Source organism: Ruditapes philippinarum, unplaced genomic scaffold (assembly GCF_026571515.1).
Source record: "Ruditapes philippinarum isolate M1 unplaced genomic scaffold, ASM2657151v2 ctg4704_1_1_1_1, whole genome shotgun sequence".
NCBI lineage: Eukaryota > Metazoa > Mollusca > Bivalvia > Venerida > Veneridae > Ruditapes > Ruditapes philippinarum.
In genome coordinates, this window is record NW_026855486.1 from 49,885 (window position 1) to 67,963 (window position 18,079).

Here is an 18,079-nt window from a genome sequence, read left to right on the forward strand (position 1 = left end):
AAATAAGACTGCTAATATTAGTCTGCCACAAGTGTTCAATCTACAAATGAGAAAAGTAAATTATCTGATGTAAATTCGGAAGATTTGCACAAGTCACATGATCATAGTTATAGCATAGCTGATGAAAATTCCTGTTCAATATGTAAAATTGAAGTCATCAATGATGGTATTTAATGTGAACTGTGTGATGGATGGTACTGTATTAGTTGCTCAGGTTTGTCGTCAAGCTTTTATAAGGAATTAACAAAATCTAAAATCAGTGAAAACATAATATGGTATTGTGATGGGTGTAAGAAGGCAGTTCCAGGTGTACGGAAAGTGCTCCAAATTGTTAATAACTTAAAAGAATCACAAGACTCTATTAATCAAAGGTTAAGCAAAGTGGAGGGAAGATTAGACAAAATGCAAATGTAACAAAACTCTAACCTCTTAAATGAAATTAAAGTTGCTCAGGCCATAATGGATTTTAAGGAGCGTGAAAAGAGAAAAAATAGTGCTATAGTATTTAGTCTCCCTGAAGCAGATGAAAGTTTTGAAGATTATGAAAAATAGAGATCTTGAGAATGTTAAAAAAGATGTGTGAATTGGCATCTGTTCAGCAAGGCATAAATATAATAAGGCTTGGTAAAAAAGTCAGGTCATAGGCCCCGACCAAGGCCCCTTAAAGTAAGTTTTTCAAATGAAACTGAAAAACACAGATTTGTCACAAAATGGTAAAATTGTCAAAAGAAATTTAAAAATGTTATCATAACTCCAGACTATACCATGCGTCAGGGGGGAACAAAAAATTTTAATAAAGGCCGAATTCCCAAACTCGAGAGTAGACCCTTTTCACTTTTGAAAAAAAAGGATAAATTTTCAAAAAGGAAACAAAAGTTTGGGACGGGAAGTTTTAAAATTCCATACACTAAAAATTAAACTTTTTTTTAATTATTTCCCCCTTTTGGGGGGAAGGTCCAGCAGGATTTGTTTTTGGCATGGGACAGTTAAAAAATTTTTCCCGGTTTTTTTACATAGTTAAATTTTGTTTTATTTTTAAATTTTTTTTCTTTTTTTTGGGAAACAAGTTTTTTAGTACCTCAAGAAATGGGTTTTATTAGTAAAAAATGACTTTATTTTGAAGCATTTTTGATTGCATTTATCAATGAATTTTTTTGGTTTAAAATTGAAAAGGGTCCCTAAAACATGACACTTCTTCAAAAACTTTTATTAGACCATAAAATAGATTTAGATTTGTCTTCTGAAGTGGATATAGATTATAGTGGTAATAGTATGGACTCTTTTTTCTTCAGATAGTGATTATAACAGATTCTTCAAATTCATTCACAAACTACTGTTAACTTTAGTGTAAAAAAAATAATGGATTTTAAAAATGCTTATATACCAATGCTGACAGATATAGCTAATAAATGGACAGGAAATGGGAAGCTCTTGTGTTTATACATCAGCCAGATGTTTATTGGATTAACGGAAGCTTTTTCTAAAACAGCAGAATGTTATTTTGACTTGTTGAGTTATAATATTAAAGGATATCAGTTATTTTGCAATCCTAAATTTTTACTGACAAAGGTAACAGAGGAACCTTATTATTTATTCGCTTAGTATAGGGGCATCTCTCTATGAAAGACTAAATAGCATTTCTTGTAAAGAAGCAGTATGGTGTGAAGTTGAAATTAATAAACATGAAAATATTTTAATTGGTATAGTATATAGTATCTCCAAATTCATGTGATTATAAATAACAAAGAATTAAATACTATGTTTAGCTGTATAAAAGACAGTTCACAGTAGATAGTTGGGTGATGGGTGACTTTAATTATGTGAGATTTGATTGGATCAAACTGGATTTCTAATATGCTTGAAAATCATTTAGTTCGTCATGATTCATTTTAAGGGCGTATGTTGATAGTTTTTTATCAAATAGAAAATTTTAACAAGATTTCAAATGGCCCAGAATCTTAGCACCACCTCATAATTTACTAATGAAAGAGTTTTTAATGAATTTGGGAACCTTTCCACAGTTGGGGAAAAAATTTGATCACTATACTGTGACTTCTTTAACTATAGTTAAATGTGGGAGAAAATTATTGAATTTAAGGGTATGTTTAAGGTGTTTAGGGTTTCCCAATAAATTTTGAAATGAGTTTAAAATAATAGGGAAAAATGGGAAATTTTTCACCCAAAAAAGGTCTGGAGGTTTAAAAGGGAAAAATTTTTTAAAGAAAAAATTAAAAATGTGAAAATAAACATTTTTTTAGAAAAAAATTTTTAAAACATGTGGTTCGAAAAACGGGGCTTTGGATGAAAATACAGCCTTGAAAGCTGAAAAGGAGAAAATAAATCAGGGGAAAAAAGATATAAACAAAAAAAGAATTTAAGATCTATTTGAACTAATTTAACAAAAAAAAAATATTCAAAAAAGGGAAGGGTAAAAAAGGCGGGTCAGTTTTTTAAAAAAAATTTCCCAGAAGAAGTAAAAAAAAAGGTTTTTTAAAATAATTGAAATAAAAAAAAAGAAAAAAGGTATTTTCTCTTTTAAAAATGTAAAAAAGGCACTTAAAACAAAAAAGTCCCTGGGTTAAAGTAATGAACTTAAAAAAATTCCAAAAGTGAAATTTCAAATGAAGTTTTAAAAACTTTCAAAATATTAAAAAATCGCAGTGGGGGAAATACTTTTAAATACATTTTTTAAAGGGGGGAAGTAGGGGGATAAGCTACTTGGAATTTAAAAGTTAAAAAAAATCTTGTGTCCAAAAATTTCTTCCCCCAAAGGGTTTTTAAAAAGGGGTTGAGAACTAAATTGGGTTTCTCTTTTAAAAAATTTTATTTACTAAATTCTTTAGAAAGGGAAAATTTGGGCCTATGGATTGGAAGCTCCCAAACTAAAAGTTTTAAAATTTAAAAAGGGAAGTAAAGTTTCCCCCGGGGAAATTAAAACCCCCCAAAATTTTATTTTTTTGGGACATGTATACCCCTGTAAATTTTTTGGAAAAAAGTAGTAGGAAAAAATATTGTAGACTTTAATAAATGTTAAAAAACTTTTTCTGCGGGCCCAAATGGGGTTTAGTAAATTTTGATCATTTTCCCTTTTAAGTTATTTAAAAAAGTCATAAAAAAAGGGGAAAAAAGGTTTGGTTAAAATAAAGGGGCAAAATTTTAAATTTTTTGTTTTAAATAAATTTTAAAAGATTTGAAACCCATTTTAGGGTTTTTCCAAAAATTCAAAGACTAAAAATTAAAAAATTGGGCCAATTTTTAGGGTTTGGTGGTGAAACTTTTTTGGTCAAAAAAATTCCTTAAAAAGGGAATCAGTGTGTTTTTTTGTTTTTTAATTTAAGTAAATCGGGACTTTATTTGTAGTTTTTTAACAAGGGGTTTTCCCACAGGGGAAGTGTTTTAGGACCAAATATTGTTTTATATTCTTTAATACTTTGGAAAGTCAAAAAAAAAGTCCCTTTGCGTCTTTTTTGGGGTGACCCCAAATTTTTTTTAAAAAATGGAAAATGTAAATGAAGATTTTAAACCCAAAAAAACAAAATGCAATGATATTTTAATTAAAAGGGGAAGTAAAAAGGGGTTTAAGGGTTTTTAATGTAGAAAAAAATGCTTTTATTTAAATGGACACAAAAAACACGAAAAAATTAAATATTTATGAAAATTTGACTTTAAAAATAAAAATTGAGGTCTATTGGAAAAAAAGGGAAGATTTAGGTATATTATATGTAAAGGTTTTAAAAATTTTCCCAACCCAAAAAAAAGGGTTAATTGTTAAAAAAGGGAAATTTTAAAATTAAAATTTGGTTTTGCCCAAGAAATCCCTTTTTAAATGTTAATATCAACCCAATTTCAAAAACTTTAAAAAAAAACCTTTATAAAAAACCAACCCCTTAAATATGGAAAAATATTATTTGGAGCCCAAGTTTTAAAAAAGTTTATTAAAGGGAATCAAAAGGGGTTAAAAAAAGAGCAACAAAAAGGTTCCCAATGATCAGAAATTTTTCTTTATGAGAAGTTTAAAAAATTTTGGAAAATTCCCTACTTTTGGTTTAAAAGAAGTTTAGGGTGATATATAATGCATAAAATTTTTTAAAAAGGGGGAAAGAAAGATAATACAAAATTTATAATGTATTTTTTAAAAAACCCACAATTTTGAAAATCACCCACATCAGGGGAAATTTCCCATGAATTTTAAAAAAATTTTGGAAAAAAAGGAAATTAAGAAAATTTTTTCTAAATTAAGGGGAAAACCAGAAGGGAATAAATTACCAGTACGGTAGTATGATCCCCCAACGTGATTTGGGGGCTAAAAAAAGATCGAAAAGGTTATAAAAAACAAATTATTTTGTTATATTGTTTAAAAAATAGGGGGGGGGGGGTGTCGATCGGGGGGGTTATAAGAGATTTTGATTGGGACCCTTCGTGGATAAATTTAAGTAAAGAAAACCCCGGGTCCCCACTTTTTTTTTAAAATGTTTTTTGGGGCCGAAAATAAAAAGTGTTAAACATTAAATTTTTAGTCAGTGTTAAAATAACAAAAATTTGGGGACAATTTTTAAAATTAATGAACGGGAATTAAAAATAAATCTAAAAAAATGGGCGAAAAAAATGACACGGGGAAAACTTTTGGGAAATTTTATTTTGCCCAGAAAACCAAAAAATTTTTACTGGGTTAATTAAAAGATTTCAAAGACACCAAAAATAAATTTTAACTTTTTACTTTTTAAAAATTACCTGTCTGGTTTTCCCATTCAAATGATTTTCATCCCAAATTTTTTGGAAATTGGGGGTTGCAAATGGTTTACTTTTAAAAAGGGGAAAGTAACGTACTGAATTCGTTCTAATATTTTCGTATCTTAATCTGCAAAAAATAGTAAAGAGGGCAAGATGGCCTTTATATAATTCACTTGATAATGCAGACTCATATTTTTATTTTTGATGCCGAGCTTTTGACCACAGAAGACCAGCATATTCCAATTTAATATTATAGAATTTTCAAAAAAACTTTCAGCATATTTTGGATTCAAAACTGTGCCTTTAGGCTAGAGTTTGTGAACCGTTTTATTATCCATATTTGGGTTTTGAACAGAAAGAACAGAACAGAAATTTTATTTTGTATCGTATACAAATACACTGCAGTGGCGGTTCAGGCCCGGGTTTAGGCTGCAACATTTAGGAAATTGAATTATTATTTTTTTAAATTAAAAAAATGACGAGTTTTTTGAAAGATAATATTAAAGGAAATCGCATTTTAAAATAACTAGTTTTACTAAGATTTTTATGAAGATGAATGATTGGTATAACTTCTTACGACAGTTATATTTTCAAAAAAAATTTAAAATTGTACTATCCTCTGGATTCATTGATGAAAAAAAATATTTTGAATATTAGTGTTTCAAATTTTTTTTTTTTTTGTACAACAGAAAGGCAATTTTATACCACTTTAATTATTCATATCATTATGAACACATGTCAAAAATGATAATTTAATTTCCTTTAAAAAGTGAGTTTTAGGTTTGAATAATAATAATTTTAAGGCTTGCCTTACAATCTTATATTACGTGTCAAAAACTAAATGGCAGTCCATTTTAAACATCGCATTTTTGCTTTAAAAGCTGACCAGTAGTTTGAGTAAACTTGGCGATCCGGGGAATATGGGGATATAGTCATAACACGTTATACTTGAAAAGGTACAAATTTGAAATATCTTAACATATATTAAAACTTTAACTACTTAAGAGATACAGGTTTGTATTGCATGAAGATCTTATCAATCAAAAGTAATCGATTGCAATACATAGTTGCAGTTTCGCTTTCAGTCTGTTTGTACGTAAGTTCTTCATGGTCTAACATTGTTTCCAGTCACTAATCGTGTTTTTTGGAAATTTTTCCAATAAAAATGACGGGATTGAAATATTTACAAATCCTTTTGGATTCAAACGGCAATGAGTATACAAGGGGAGACACAGCCCATTATAAAAAGGGAAAAGGGGGAATGTGTTTTAAAATCAGTTCGTTTTTGGGGCCTTTAAAAAGTATATGATCTAAAAAAAAGTATAACAAAAAACATGTAACCATGTTTTTTTTAGCCTATTTTAATTCAATATAAACCCTTTTCTTGGGGAGTTTAAAACATAAAGTTTTTTTTGATCCCCTTTCCTTTTCTTGGGAAGGGCCATTTTTATTAATTGATCTTTTTCTTTCGATAATATGGGAAATAGGTTGTTTATAAAATTGGAAAATGCTGGTCATAAATTTTTTTAAAAAAAATTTTAAAAAGAAACCTCAGGGGGAAAAAAGTTTTTTGAGTCTTAAAATTTAAATTCCCAAAGGGGTTTTCGTTTAATTTTACCCGCCCAAAGCAAAATTTGGTTCCCTTTCCCCGGGGGGGGGGATGCCAGGAACGCGGGGAAAATAAACTAAGATTTTTTATTCCCCCTGTCCCCCCAAATACCCGGGTAAAAAGGCGGTTTTTTTTTGAATGAAAATTTTCTACTAGCGTTTATGGGGGCATTTGAAGCGGATTTTCAATTTATTGAAAAGTTTAAAGTCCTTACACAATTTAACATAATACCCGGGTAACATAAATTAGGTTATTAAATTTTGAAAGGGAGGGGAATTAATTACTACTTTAAACTAATGTACTGCAGGCAATTTTCCATTTCTTGGGTTTTCAAAAAAGAAAAATTTTTTAAAACCCTGCGGAAAGGTTTTCAAAAGTTTGGTTAAAATCCCCTTTAAACCCACGCGGGTTTTTTTCTAAACAAATCAAACTTGTTGCTTTTTTGAGTTTTTTTAGAAAATTATAATAGTTTTTTTGTTGTTAATAATTTATTGTTTACAAGAATAGTGTAAATTAGTTTATAAGTCGAACACTATGCGTTTACATTTAATCAGGTAGAACCTTATGATTATAATGGGTTTGTTCAAGTTCTTCAATTATTACGTTTTGCATTTTTATTGCTATATAGAGAATGATAAACGTGGATATAGACACGTCTATCCGAGTAGCGTAGTGGTAAAAGATTTCAGATTGTAAAGAATATGTGTATATGAATGTGTGTATAACTAAATGTTCTCAAATAGCATTGTTTGAATGAAATTTTCGGGGATGTAAAATCCAGTTTGTCGTAAAAACAATCAAACTATAAACAAACATTTAAAATAAAGAAAAAAATGCCTTTTTTCAGGATCTCTACACTCATAGAGTGAACACTCTACCACTACGCCATTTATATGCTTAACCCATTACGCCATATACATGCCTTTTAACGCCTTTTTCAGCCCCCCCCCCTTCTGTTGTCTCAAATGGTGAAAAAATGCCTTATTTAGACCACCAACATTTGTTTTTGTTTGAGAAATGTTGCTTAAAAAAGTGAGCACTTTTTCGGCGCGGCCCCCAACCAAAAGAATCATCAGGAGGTTGCAAGAAGGGGGATGTGCCCCCTTCTGTTTGGGGGGGGTTAGAAGGGGGCAGTAGTCCGCCTCATCGCCAAGCAAATTTTGGACTTGTGAGAGGCTAAAAATGACCCCAGAATGATTATAAGGTAACGTGTAACCAATGCTGAAAAGCATTTGACTCTATCTCAATCCATTGATAAGTTGCAGCACTTTGAAATCATATTGATGGAAAAAATCAACGCAAAATAGTGTTTTTTGGCAATTTTGAGATGTCCCCTCGTTGCCATGGTAACAGAAAATTTAAGCCTGAGCATGTTGTTGCAGTAAACATTTGTGCCCCGTTTGATTAGTATTAAAGCGGTTTTTTTGTTTTATATCAATTTGAACTTGTAACGGGAGACTTTTCAATGAAGTAATGGGTTAACGCTATAAAAATGAGTGATTGATTAGGTGGTAAAAGATTTAAGTGATGAATAGTACACTTTTATATAAGAATTATCGACACCCTATTTGTCAATATTGATGTAAACAGATAATGAAAGGAATAGCGAATTCGAGCTGTAAGCTCCACTTACCGGATGTCTTCTTTTGGTAATACAATTTTTCCATAGCAGAAGACGAAATTGTAAAAAGAACAGCGGCTTGTTTCTGTCAACCTGGGGAAGACAAGGTACGTAACATATTAAAGCTATTAAAATGTTGTATATGTATTTTACTTCAAACACGGCGTTTTCTACAACAACAACAATAACCGAAAGGGTAATGACAAAGTATAGCAAATTTGAACAAAGTAGTATTCTGACTTCCATACAATAATGTCAAATGATTTTATATTCAGTGCTACTTTTTCGCGCCTATCATGCTCTAAAATCGTTATTTAATTATTTTTAAACTCATGTTTGCCCTTTCTAAAGATGGAAATAAATATTCGTTTTCGGGCCTTAATGTGCCTTTAAGTTTCCATTTTTCATGACCTTTTCTTTGTCATAATCTATGTCGGTTAGAACTCGCATAGAATTTTTTTGCAAACTTATACTTGTGATAGATTTACTGATTTCCTGGTGTTTTTTGTTTTGTTTTTTTTGTTGTTGTTTTTTGTTTTGTTTTGATTTAGCTCACCAGAGTCGAAGGCTCAGGGTGAGCTATTAGTATCAAACGGCGTCCATTAGTATCAAACGGCGTCCATCGTCATGCGTCATCAATCGTCTTCTTCTCTGAAACTACTAAACAAATTTACTTCAAATTTGGTCTGTAGCATCCTTGTGACAATTACACTTGAATTTGCTCATGTCATTCCAATGATTCCTTTTAGGGGCCAGCAGAGCTAAAAATAGAAAAACCTGTAAACACATCCTCTTCTACAGAACTAATTGATGTATGATCACCAAACTTTGTCTGTAGCATTCTTGGGTAGTCTTTTATCAAGTTTGCTCATATTAGTTTGATTGGCCCCTTTTAGGGGTCTCTAGGGCTAAAAATAGAAAAACCTTTAAACATCTTCTTCTACAGAACTAATTGATGGATGATCACCAAAATTTGTCTGTAGCATTCTTGGGAAGTCTTTTATCAAGTTTGCTCATATGAATTTGATTGGCCCCTTTTCGGTGCCGCTAAAGCTAAAAATAGAAAAACCTTTAAACAGCTATTTCTAGAGAACTAATCAATTGATGATCACCAAACTTTGTCTGTAGCATTCTTGGGTAGTCTTTTATCAAGTTTGCTAATATTATTTTGATTGGCCCCTTTTAGGGGTCTCTAGGGCTAAAAATAGAAAAACCTTTAAACACATCTTCTCCTACAGAACTAATTGATGGATGAGCACCAAACTTTGCCTGTAGCATTCTTGGGTAGTGTTTTATCAAGTTTGCTCATATTAATTTGATTGGCCCCTTTTAGGGGCCGCAGAAGCTAAAAATAGAAATACCTTTAAATGTCTATTTCTAGAGAATTAATTGATGGATGATCACCAAACTTTGTCTGTAGCATTCTTGGGTACTCTTTTATCAAGTTTGCTAATATTATTTTGATTGGCCTCTTTTAGGGGCCGCTAAAGCTAAAAATAGAAATACCTTTAAATGTCTATTTCTAAAGAACTTATTGATGGAAGATCACCAAACTTTAAGTTTAGCATTCTTTGGTACTTTTTTATCAAGTTTGCTCATATTAATTTAATAAGCACCTTATAGGGGCCTCTATAGCTAAAAAAGAAATACCGTTTAATGTCTATTTCTAGAGAATTAATTGATGGATGATCACCAAACTTTGTCTGTAGCATTCTTGGGTACTCTTTTATCAAGTTTGCTAATATTATTTTGATTGGCCTCTTTTAGGGGCCGCTAAAGCTAAAAATAGAAATACCTTTTAATGTCTATTTCTAAAGAACTTATTGATGGAAGATCACCAAACTTTAAGTTTAGCATTCTTTGGTACTTTTTTTATTAAGTTTGTCATATTAATTTGATAAGTCCCTTATAGGGGCCTCTATAGCTTAAAAAAGAAATACCGTTTAATGTCTATTTCTAGAGAATTTATTGATGGATGATCACCAAACTTTGTCTGTAGCATTCTTGGGTAGTTTCTTATCACGTTTGCTCCTATGAATTTGATTGGCCCTGTTTAGAAGCCGCTTAAGCTAAAAATAGAAATACCTTTAAATGTCTATTTCTACAGAACAAATGGATGGATGATCACCAAACTTTGTCTGAAGCATTGCTGGGTAGTCTTTTATCAAGTTTAAAAATGGATATTTATTCTGTTCTGATCTGTTTTTTTCTTTCCTGTTCTGATCTGATCTGGTCGGATTTGTTCAGCAATGCGTTCAGTTAGGATTTACGTAAGCCAATCACAGCGCACGTATGTAACTAGCTAATCGAACGACCCGTTTGCCGCTCACGTTTAAAACAGAATTCAAGATGGCGGAGCATACAGCATTATTGTCAATATTAGTGGAAGAAATCGCTGAGGACACATTAATGGAGCGTATTCAGAGCAATATTTCAGTTGCTTCTGATTCCATTCATGTTGGTTCAAGTAAGTTTTAAAAAAACTTGTCTTAAATCTTGTTGGCTATTCGATAATTTACTAATGTTCTTCCTAAATCAGCGGGTGAAGTGTCAACTCGGTCCTATACCAACTCGGCACAGGTCAACTCGGCCCTCAATAAAAATACAAATACAACATAAACATATTAATTTTTTTGATTACTTTATGAATTGGTGCATAAACTTAAACATATATATTTTCATTATGAAAGTATATCAGTGAGAATTGGTATCTTCTGATCCCCTGTGAATGCTTTTTTTTTGTTCTTCAAGTTTCAATATATTGTTTGCATCTTGGGTGAAAGTAATAAAAATTAATGCTGATTATGAAACCACGTTCAACTCTTAAAATTATTAATGTAGGTGCTGCACTGAGTCTAGTCAGAGACATGATCCGAGATCCAGTGAGAGTTGAAGGATATGTTCCGGATGTGGTGAACCATTATTCAGACATAGAGTTCAAGTCCCATTTCCGCATGAAAAGGTCAACATTTGAGGTAAGCTTTTTTTTATTTTAGTCACATTAATTAGAAATTGTTTCAATGTCAGAAATTTTTTATTTGTTGATTAAAACATTTCATACTTATTAAGTTTCCTACTGTTAACTGTGGCATGTCAAACTTGTGTCAAAATATTGAAAGACAAACTTCAGTTGATGATTTATTTTATATGGAACATTGGATGCAATACCAACAAGGACTTCTACAAGTTAAAACACATTCTTTTCTTCAAATTACTTGAATGGCTTGTCAATAAGTGAAGTATGAATAACAGTATAGTATGATGGGTTGCCTTATCTCTCAAATTTATATAGGCTTACATTTATGCTTCAGCAATTATGTACAGATGTTGCACCATACATGAGAAGGGAAAGAACAATGAAATTGGAAACAAAAATGTTAGCTACGTTGTGGATGCTTGGCAATCTAGAATGTTACAGAAGTGTGGCTGACCGTTTCGGGATCAGTAAAGGTAAGCTTTTCTAGAAATAAACAATAAGAAATATTTTAATGCTTTCAATGTTCATATTTATTTCCTACGTATATGTTATTGCTAGTGTCCATCCGCGCTGTTCTACAGAAATTAGAAACTTTGACGGGAGCAGTAGTTTCTTATTTCTGTAGAATGGCTATGGATGAATACTAAAATACAAAATTCATGCAGAGTAACCTTTTGACGTCATTTTTACTTAATTAATATTCAAAAGCGGCACATGAAAGCGCATGTGCAAATTTGTGCAAATGACTATTTTAACAAACACATTTCTATGAAGCACTATGAAAAACAGAAGTCGACTATGAATAGAATTTGAGATAGTATCGACTTTTGTACTATTGTAAAATTATCACACATTTTTTTGAAGAAATACAGGGTTTCCATTAGATGACAAATAACGTTAGATACTAAACAATTTTATCATCCCATGCACAATGAATATATGAGGGATTTCCAATTCAAACATTAAGGGATTTGTTAAAAAAATACAAATTTTAGCATTTTTTTTAGAGTATTATTAGTTAGATAATATAGTATTAAATACTCAGTAGAAAAGGAATAAATAAAATGTTGATTTTTTCTAAGAGATAAATGTACTTGACTTGCAAGGAGCTTCTTTTATTTCATTGTTTTAAGATTATGTACATTCATGTATGTAATCTAATATATTATATAATCAGAATCTAATAAATGTGTTATACCAAACAAGGTATATCAAACCTGTAGTATATCTAGTGAGGTTTATATTTTTTTCTTTCTTCCAGGAACACTTCATCTGACTGTTATATCAACATGCAAAGCTATCTCATCATTAAAGACTGATTACATCAAATTCCCAGAGAATCGCACAGAAATGGACGCAATAGCTGAGGGATTCCACAAGAGATGTGGAATGCCGGGAGTAGTCGGTGCAATTGATGGAACCCACATTCCAGTCCCAGCTCCTACTTCTGAGCATAGAGCATCATTCATTAACCGTAAAGGGTTCTCCAGTATTCAACTCCAGGTTGTGTGTGACAGTAATTTAAAGCTATTAGACACTTACACAGGATGGCCTGGTTCAGTACATGATGCCAGAGTTTATAGAAATAGCCCAGCTGATCTGTTCTTGTCTGTGCAACCAATCTGCACATCCGTTACGCATGGATTAAGGTGTTGTCGCCATTTACATTTGCTAAAAGAAACTAAAACTTCCCATTGTTGCTAGAAGAAATAAGTATCATATGTAATATTTAAAAGATGATGTCAACTGGGAGCAGACGTTAAAAAGTAAAGGTCATAGAATACATTACAGTATATTAACCATATGTTTTGAATAATTCTAACTTAAAATTTTAAATTGTATATTGCTAGTTTTCGAACTGCTCCGGGTTTCGGTGACAGAATGAAAAAAATCAAATGACTGAATGAGCAATCGATCGATCGATCAATCAATCAATCAATCAATCAATTTGAATTAACAATCGATAAATCATCAACTGAAACATCAAACAACCACAGCAGCCAAAAATCAATCAATCAATCAATCAAATATACGATACCTCAATTCATTCATTCATTCATTCATTCATTTATTTATTTATCTATTTATTTATTTATTTATTCATTCATTCATTCCTTCATTCATTCATTCACTCATTCATTCAATCAATTAATTAATTAATTAGTCAGTCAGACAGTCAGTAAGTTAAACAACCAACCAACAAACAGAGCAAAATAATATCAACTCATCAATAAAGTAGTTAATAGATCATTCAATGTTTATCAATCAATCAATCAATCAATCAATCAATCAATCAATCAATCAATCAATCAATCAATCAATCAATTAGTAGATAGGTTAACCACATTATCCCAATAATAATGACCTGTGCGGATCATTAACGAAAGCTGATGTTTTACAAAAGTTACGATCGAAAAATGCGTTTGGTAAATTTTTCACGCTAATGCTGCTCAGAACATATGAGCCGCGTCACGACAAAACCAACATAGTGCGTTTGCGACCACCATGGATCCAGACCAGCCTGCGCATCTGCGCAGTCTGATCAGGATCCATGCTGTACGCTTACAAACTCTATAACAATTAGAGAAACCGATAGCGAACAGCATGGATCCTGATCAGACTGCGCGGATGCGCAGGCTGGTCTGGATCCATGCTGGTCGCAAACCCATAATGTAGGTTTTGTCTTGACATGGCTCATATTAATTTGTGTTGTGAGGGTAAAGGCTGAATTGCTCCATACTGGTATGTCACAAAAGTTTTATTTTGCAGTACAGCCCATACTCATGCGCGCCCATCTGTACATACTAATAAAATGTTGTTACTTTTATATGTGTTTAATGAAGAGAAGAACAATGTGTAGCATACGTTGGTCAGCTCAGAACTGACGATTTATTCGAGACAAGCCCTTAACAAAGATTCACGAGCATATCAATTTGTGATTGGTCATTATAATTATACATTCGGGTGTGAGGGGGTTAGTTAATCATGTGATATGAGATACTATTTATAAACATCAATACATGACAATGAGTAAAGGTTGAACACAACTAAATTAGAGCTAATACGAAACATCTTCCCCCTTTAAGTTGAAATTTCACAATGTTGATAAATCAATATTTTTAGATAAAATTTCAAAACAGATTATACAAAGTTGTCAAAATGTCTTTAGCACTAAACATTTGTTTAATACCTTAAAATCTTTCGAACTAGCATAATGTCATTATATTGAACAATTAAATGTCTGTTAAAACACTTATCAAATTCAAATCAAATATCAAATGTCTGTATCAGTCTTTAGCTCGTATTATGAAAGCTATATATAGAACACCATTTAATTCAATTAAACTTAAGTTACAAGGTCATCATAAGTCTTTGGCTTCACAATACGACCACTCCTCGTCACAACCGGAAGTTTATCGTCATTGGTAACTAACTCTGGCTCAACCGTAATATTTTTTGGAACGGGGAACTAGTTGGGAAAGCTTATTAAATAATTCTTTTCATAAAACATTTTCCCTGAACAGTTTTGTAAGGGGATTATCCCCCTTTGGTGTTAATTTAAATTTTTAAATTTCTTGGGTTAAGAAACCTCTGGGAAATTTTCCCAACAATAAAATTGTTTCCTCCCAAATTACGTCTGTTTTTTAATAAATTTCCTTTAGAAGAATGCCCAAATGATTTATCAGTATCATTCTTGACCCCTGACTTTAAATTCGCCGGGAATTAAAAATTAAATTTCAGTTGGGCCTGGTCCCAATTGCGTTGGGTTTTGTAATTGGCCCAAATAACTTTCCCTTATATTTCCCACCCCGGGGAAAAACGCGAAATAAATTTCGTTCCTTTTCCAAATTTTTGGGTTTGTTAATGTTAAATAAAAAGGTAGGTAATAGTTTTACAAAATTTTCCCCCCCATAAATCATTTAAAGCTGGCTAAGCCCCCGTTGCCTCATTTGGGTTAAAACGATGGGCCATTAATGCTGCAAACCTTTCCCCCTCTTGGGCCCCCGAAAATACCCTTTTTCGCGTTTTTAAAAAGAAACTTTCACCCCTAAACAAGACTGGGGGAAAATTTGGGGAAAATTAGAAAATGTCGCCCTAAAACTTACTTCTTGGGCAAATAAATTTAAATTCAGCCGATGTGAATTAAAGTACCGTTATGGGTTTTCAAGTTTTCCCGGGAAATTTTCCCCACAGCGAAAAAAATTTTTTTTTCATTTTGCCTTTTTTAAAATTTTTCCCCCTTGTTAAGTTTTCCCAAAAATTAAGAAATTTTTAAATTTGAACCAAAGAGTAAAAAGTCAAGTCACTACGAAGAATAATGTTTTTCGATCTAGTTCGCACAAAATCTGCTGCTAAATTTTCTGCCAAGGTCTAATCTGGTAAAGGTGTAACTTTTCAAAAGGCCCTCTTTACACTGGTAGGTCTATTAACTTGGACAGAATTCACCCAAGAATTGAAGTTTCTCTTGAATATCTTTTCGAGATACCTGGCCACCAAACAGTTTGACTGAGCTCTAGCACCCGGCCTTTTTGAGTCCCAAATGACCTTAAATGAATGCTATTTAAAGACATCAGATCCTAATTTTGTTTTGGAAACAACAACAATTCTGTCCTCGATAAAGTTTAACAAGTCCCCTTGCTCCCGCAATAGATAAATTCACTACGGAAGAGCGATGCGGAAATATATCATTGAAGTTCGTATTGTAAAGGGAATTAACTTTACTCGGGGCAAACCGTAACGAGTAATTTAATTTATTAGCCTCTTGTAATAAATTGGATATTTCCAAAGCTGTGCGAATCTTGTTCCAAGCGCGAATCTCCAATTGGTTCTAAGTTTGTCTTTACTGCGATTAATGTATAAGCTTCTCAACTTCCTCTTTCATTGTCATTAAATTTTGTCAACATTTGTCCCCAGCCGACAGGACTTCTAGACAGTGTATAGGAACACTAAAATTTTTTCCCAGGTACAATACTCTTGCTAATTAAAAGCTATAACCACGAAGGGCCTTAAATTTAGCAATACGCTGACATTCTTAAAGAAGTGTTTTATCTTAAAAATATTGAAGTTGTTTTATAAGAGGAAAACTAATGGTTGGATTTAATCGGAAAGTAATCTGAAACGAGTCCCCAAACCTAAACTAGATAACGTGAAAAACTTTTCAACAAGCATATTTAACCGAGGCTAGACATTTTCCTTTCCAAAATTTGTGCGTAAAATTTCAGTTCGGGCATCTGTAAGTTTACGCGAAAGTATGCAACAGGGTTTAAAGCAAACCATTATCGGTCCAAAAAATAAAGCCCCCTAAAACCGTAATTGCTCGAATCTGCACTTGAGACAACTATGGGTTTTTGTCGCATCATAGAATGTTAAGTGGGAACTTCAAATAATTATATCCCTTTTCAGTGGTTTTAAACGCACGACTTTCTTGAAATGAATCCCATACCCAGAGTTTTGATCCTTTCAGTAAATCCGTCAAACGGTTTAAAATAATATTGGCGAGATTCGGGAATAAAATCTACCTAGATAATTCAACACCATTACCAAATTACTCGGACGGAGTTTCAGTGATGTTTGTTCCCGGTGGGGCCCCATAATTTCTGATAGCATCACTCTGGCTGAGTTTGGCTTTTAATACCATTCATTTGAAATAATTTAAATGTCCCGAAATATTCAAATATGATCCTTTGCGAAAAATTCACACTTACTGCGATCAATATAAAATTTAAGTCCCGGATTATGTATTCTATGAAAGAACAACTGTTTTCAAGTTCTCATTCATGCTGCTTTCTGATCCTTGCCCATCACAAGCACGTAATTTCCAACAATGAACCCTTACCCCTTTAAGGTCATACTTAAAATTCGAACATTAATGTCCCCTTGAAAAATTTTCAGGGTGCTGATGTTGATACCGAAATGGGAAATCCGTTTGAAACAGTAAACGACCCATAAAGGCCGTAATGAAATTTGTAAGTTTCGCACTTTCACTGTTTTCAATGGAAATCTTGAATAAAACCCACTAGAAGCAATCTAACTTGGAAAACATTGTAAGATCCTTTAAATTCAGGTGAAATATCATCAAGATTGGGGAGCATAAATAATGTTCAACCGTTTCACTGCATCATTTAAAATTTTTTCAAAATCAAACATATTAGAATTTCAACACCGTTTTTTCTTTAGCCAACTGGTTACCATGGGTTGCACACCAATCCGTTGGGGTGTGTTAATCACTTTTTCAAAAATAAACCTTCTTGTCTAATCTTAGCAAGCTTCGGATTCAACTTTCGGGAAAGCAGTGGAAATGGAATTCTTTACGCGCGGCTGTTGTTAAACTGTATGGGGTTACAGTCCTCTTTAAGAGTTAAAATTTTTAACCTGGGTCAACTTGAGTAATCCAAAAAAGGCCCAAATAACCCCTTGATCAATTTCAACAAACAATCTACTTTGTGTCAATTAGATTCATTTGTTCAGGCCAACTGAAAGACTGAGAAAATTGCTTACCAAGTTGCTCCATTGAATGGACAATGAATAAAATGTGTATCTTTTCCCCCTTTATTGTAGTTCAGCATTAAAAACATTCCAATAACAAATCCAGTCTTTTACACAACCTGGTCCTAATAGGGGAACCAAGTGATGGTTTTTCAAATCTCAAAATCTCTATTTCAGTTTTTTAAGCGGAAAATAAGTGTCCACTACTGGAATTAAACGGGAGGTATCGCTCCAGAGTTCTATTTTTTTAAGCGTCTTACCGTTAATTTATTCAAGTTTAATAGTCCAAGGTGATATAAAATTATCCCTTAACAATTTGTCACCAGATTCCTAAAATAATGGCTCACCTTTCTTACAAACTCGTTAACTTTGCCTCAGGTCCTAAGTTTTAAAACATCTCCCTGCAACCACAGCAAAAAGATTATAACAACAGTTCCGCATTTTTTCCCCTTTTGGCAAAGCAATTAATTTCCCCTTGCGTTTGGTTGTAAGATTTTACAATTGGTCACAACGAGGTAATTATCTCTAAAAAATTTTCACTCGGCGTCAAACCCATTTTCGAAAGACGTTTGAATCCTTTTATTTGAAATTTTTAACTAGCCTCATTCTGCCTCGAGATTTCAATGCCATTTTCGAGGGGGATTTTTAAGTCCGC

General features: G+C 32.4%; 1 protein-coding gene across 1 annotated transcript; it reads left to right on the plus strand.

Moving 5' to 3' along the window:
• Nucleotides 1-10,211: 10,211 nt before the first annotated feature.
• LOC132743518 (putative nuclease HARBI1) lies at nucleotides 10,212-12,642 on the plus strand. Its single transcript, XM_060732049.1, has 4 exons — nucleotides 10,212-10,428; nucleotides 10,803-10,936; nucleotides 11,273-11,411; nucleotides 12,200-12,642. Exons 1-4 carry the CDS (start codon nucleotides 10,311-10,313, stop codon nucleotides 12,640-12,642), a joined length of 834 nt encoding a protein of 277 aa, XP_060588032.1. The 5' UTR covers nucleotides 10,212-10,310.
• Nucleotides 12,643-18,079: the final 5,437 nt, after the last annotated feature.